At 36.6% G+C, this 1,850-nt stretch overlaps 1 protein-coding gene across 3 annotated transcripts in view; it reads left to right on the forward strand.

The window, feature by feature from the left end:
- LOC110460424 overlaps positions 1-1,234 on the forward strand; it is a 4,504-nt gene extending 3,270 nt beyond the window's left edge. For 2 of the 3 annotated variants that reach the window (XR_002464012.1, XR_002464013.1), the window contains exon 4: positions 645-690. Coding sequence is in view for 1 of the 3 variants with exons in the window: in XM_021513301.1 (XP_021368976.1) it covers positions 645-1,000 (356 nt within the window). In the remaining 2 variants the exon portion in view is untranslated. Of the gene's footprint in view, positions 1-644 lie in introns of all 3 variants that reach the window. The other variant, XM_021513301.1, reaches the window with a different exon arrangement.
- Positions 1,235-1,850: the final 616 nt, after the last annotated feature.

Raw genomic sequence — 1,850 nt, forward strand, 5'->3', positions numbered from 1 at the left:
GGGATGATAGTTTTGACTGTTCCCCAAATAACCATGAAACAATTGTTTTATTACCAAATAAATATTAGTATCAATGCTGCATGCAATGTTGCCATTGCTTCAACACTGAGTCGCGGTCACCGAAACGCTTGAAGGGGGCTCTCGAGGGGGGATTTCTGCGCATCGAATTCGCGCCGGGTAACAGTTCTCTCTGACCGGGAAAACAGTTTTGACTGTTTTACCCCTACAGCCGAAATTGGACAAATAGCCAGAAACAGTCAAAAATGACTAATTATAATTTATATAGACTATTGGGTAATAAAAGAGAATGTCTTTATTGTAAACAAACCTTTAGCATAGCATCAGTAGGACCTTTCTTTCTGTTTACAACTTTGGACATCTGAGATGCTGTAAGTCTTTTCTCTCCGAGTCTGTTCCATAGGGTGTTGGTACTTTGGGACCGTGTTGCCTTTTCCAACATTGCAACCTTTGACATTTCCACCAAATCTTGGTAACAAAGTGGCAACCTAACTTTTACTGGTTGGGTATAAATCATTTCTCAGCAAGACATGACATTGCCATTGTTAAAAGCAATGTCATTCTTCTGAGACTGAAAATAAAATAAAATCAGCTGAATTTGATTTATTTATAGAACTTTTTTTCAGGAACATCTTTGGAACTGCTATCAGCAGCAGCTGAAATCAAGAGGCTTCAGCAACAAGTTCATCAGTCTGAAGTCTTATTCAATGAATACAGAGTGTGGTATGAACAACATGAAGCTACATTGGGAAATCCTGTAAGTGATGACAAACCCAAACCACTGACTGTTCAGGAGATTTTAAAGGAGGAATCACAGATTCAAGGATTATTTGAATATTATAAAGGATTCAAATTCTCAACATTCCAGGCCCTACTTGACTTTCTCACTATTCAAGCCCCACAACACCATAATAACAGGAAAGACATAGTTAACATGGAGTGTGAGGATAAACTGTTGTTAACATACCGTGAAACGTTGTAGGAAGAAACTCGTAAACTAGGCCTGCTGCACATCAGATCTTGTCACTCTTAGATATTGAAGAATGGAGGAAGCGTAATACTATATAATTTTGGGAATGGGGCATGGGGTAATAATGTACTGATGATTTGTTATCAACACAGAATTAATGCTTTGTCCTTAAAAAGAGGACAAAAGGGAGGGATAAATGTCTATGTTATGCCTTTATGTAAGCTGCTATTCACTTCATTTGCAGAATTTGGATGAGTGCATTAAAGGAATAATTAAATATAATTAAATATAACTCATGTTTTATACTTTTTATTTCTTCACTGTAAACAGTACATTTAGGAGCAAATGTTTTGAATAGGGCCTACTCCCTTGTTTTTATTAGGATGTAATCGCACAGTACAGCAACAGATGTCGGAGATGACTGTTAACGTTATCAATGTCCACCTTTTGTTATACATAATTTTACATTTTGAATGACTCATTGACTGCCATGATTGTACGTTAGGCCTGCACTACAGTCTGTAGTTTAGGGTACACACATATATATAGGGGGTTCATATATGATCATATTGCTATAGGTAAGAACACACATAAACAGTTTAACACCAGCTTGTCATACTTCCCAATTTTTAAAATGTCCATCGAGGAGATTAAACAAATGTATGTATGTACTGTCACCTTAAGGAAATGGTTCTTTCAGGTGAAATTTTAACAAATTCACTAGTTTAAATTGCTCAATTTCTTCTCTTGGCCTAGCACATCACATGACATGATCTTCAAATAAATGAAGGTGGTCATTACTATGTAGATGTAAAACTCGTGAGTCTCCCTCCTAAATAGGGATAATTGCCAAGTATTGAGC

Source organism: Mizuhopecten yessoensis, unplaced genomic scaffold (assembly GCF_002113885.1).
Source record: "Mizuhopecten yessoensis strain PY_sf001 unplaced genomic scaffold, ASM211388v2 scaffold10395, whole genome shotgun sequence".
NCBI lineage: Eukaryota > Metazoa > Mollusca > Bivalvia > Pectinida > Pectinidae > Mizuhopecten > Mizuhopecten yessoensis.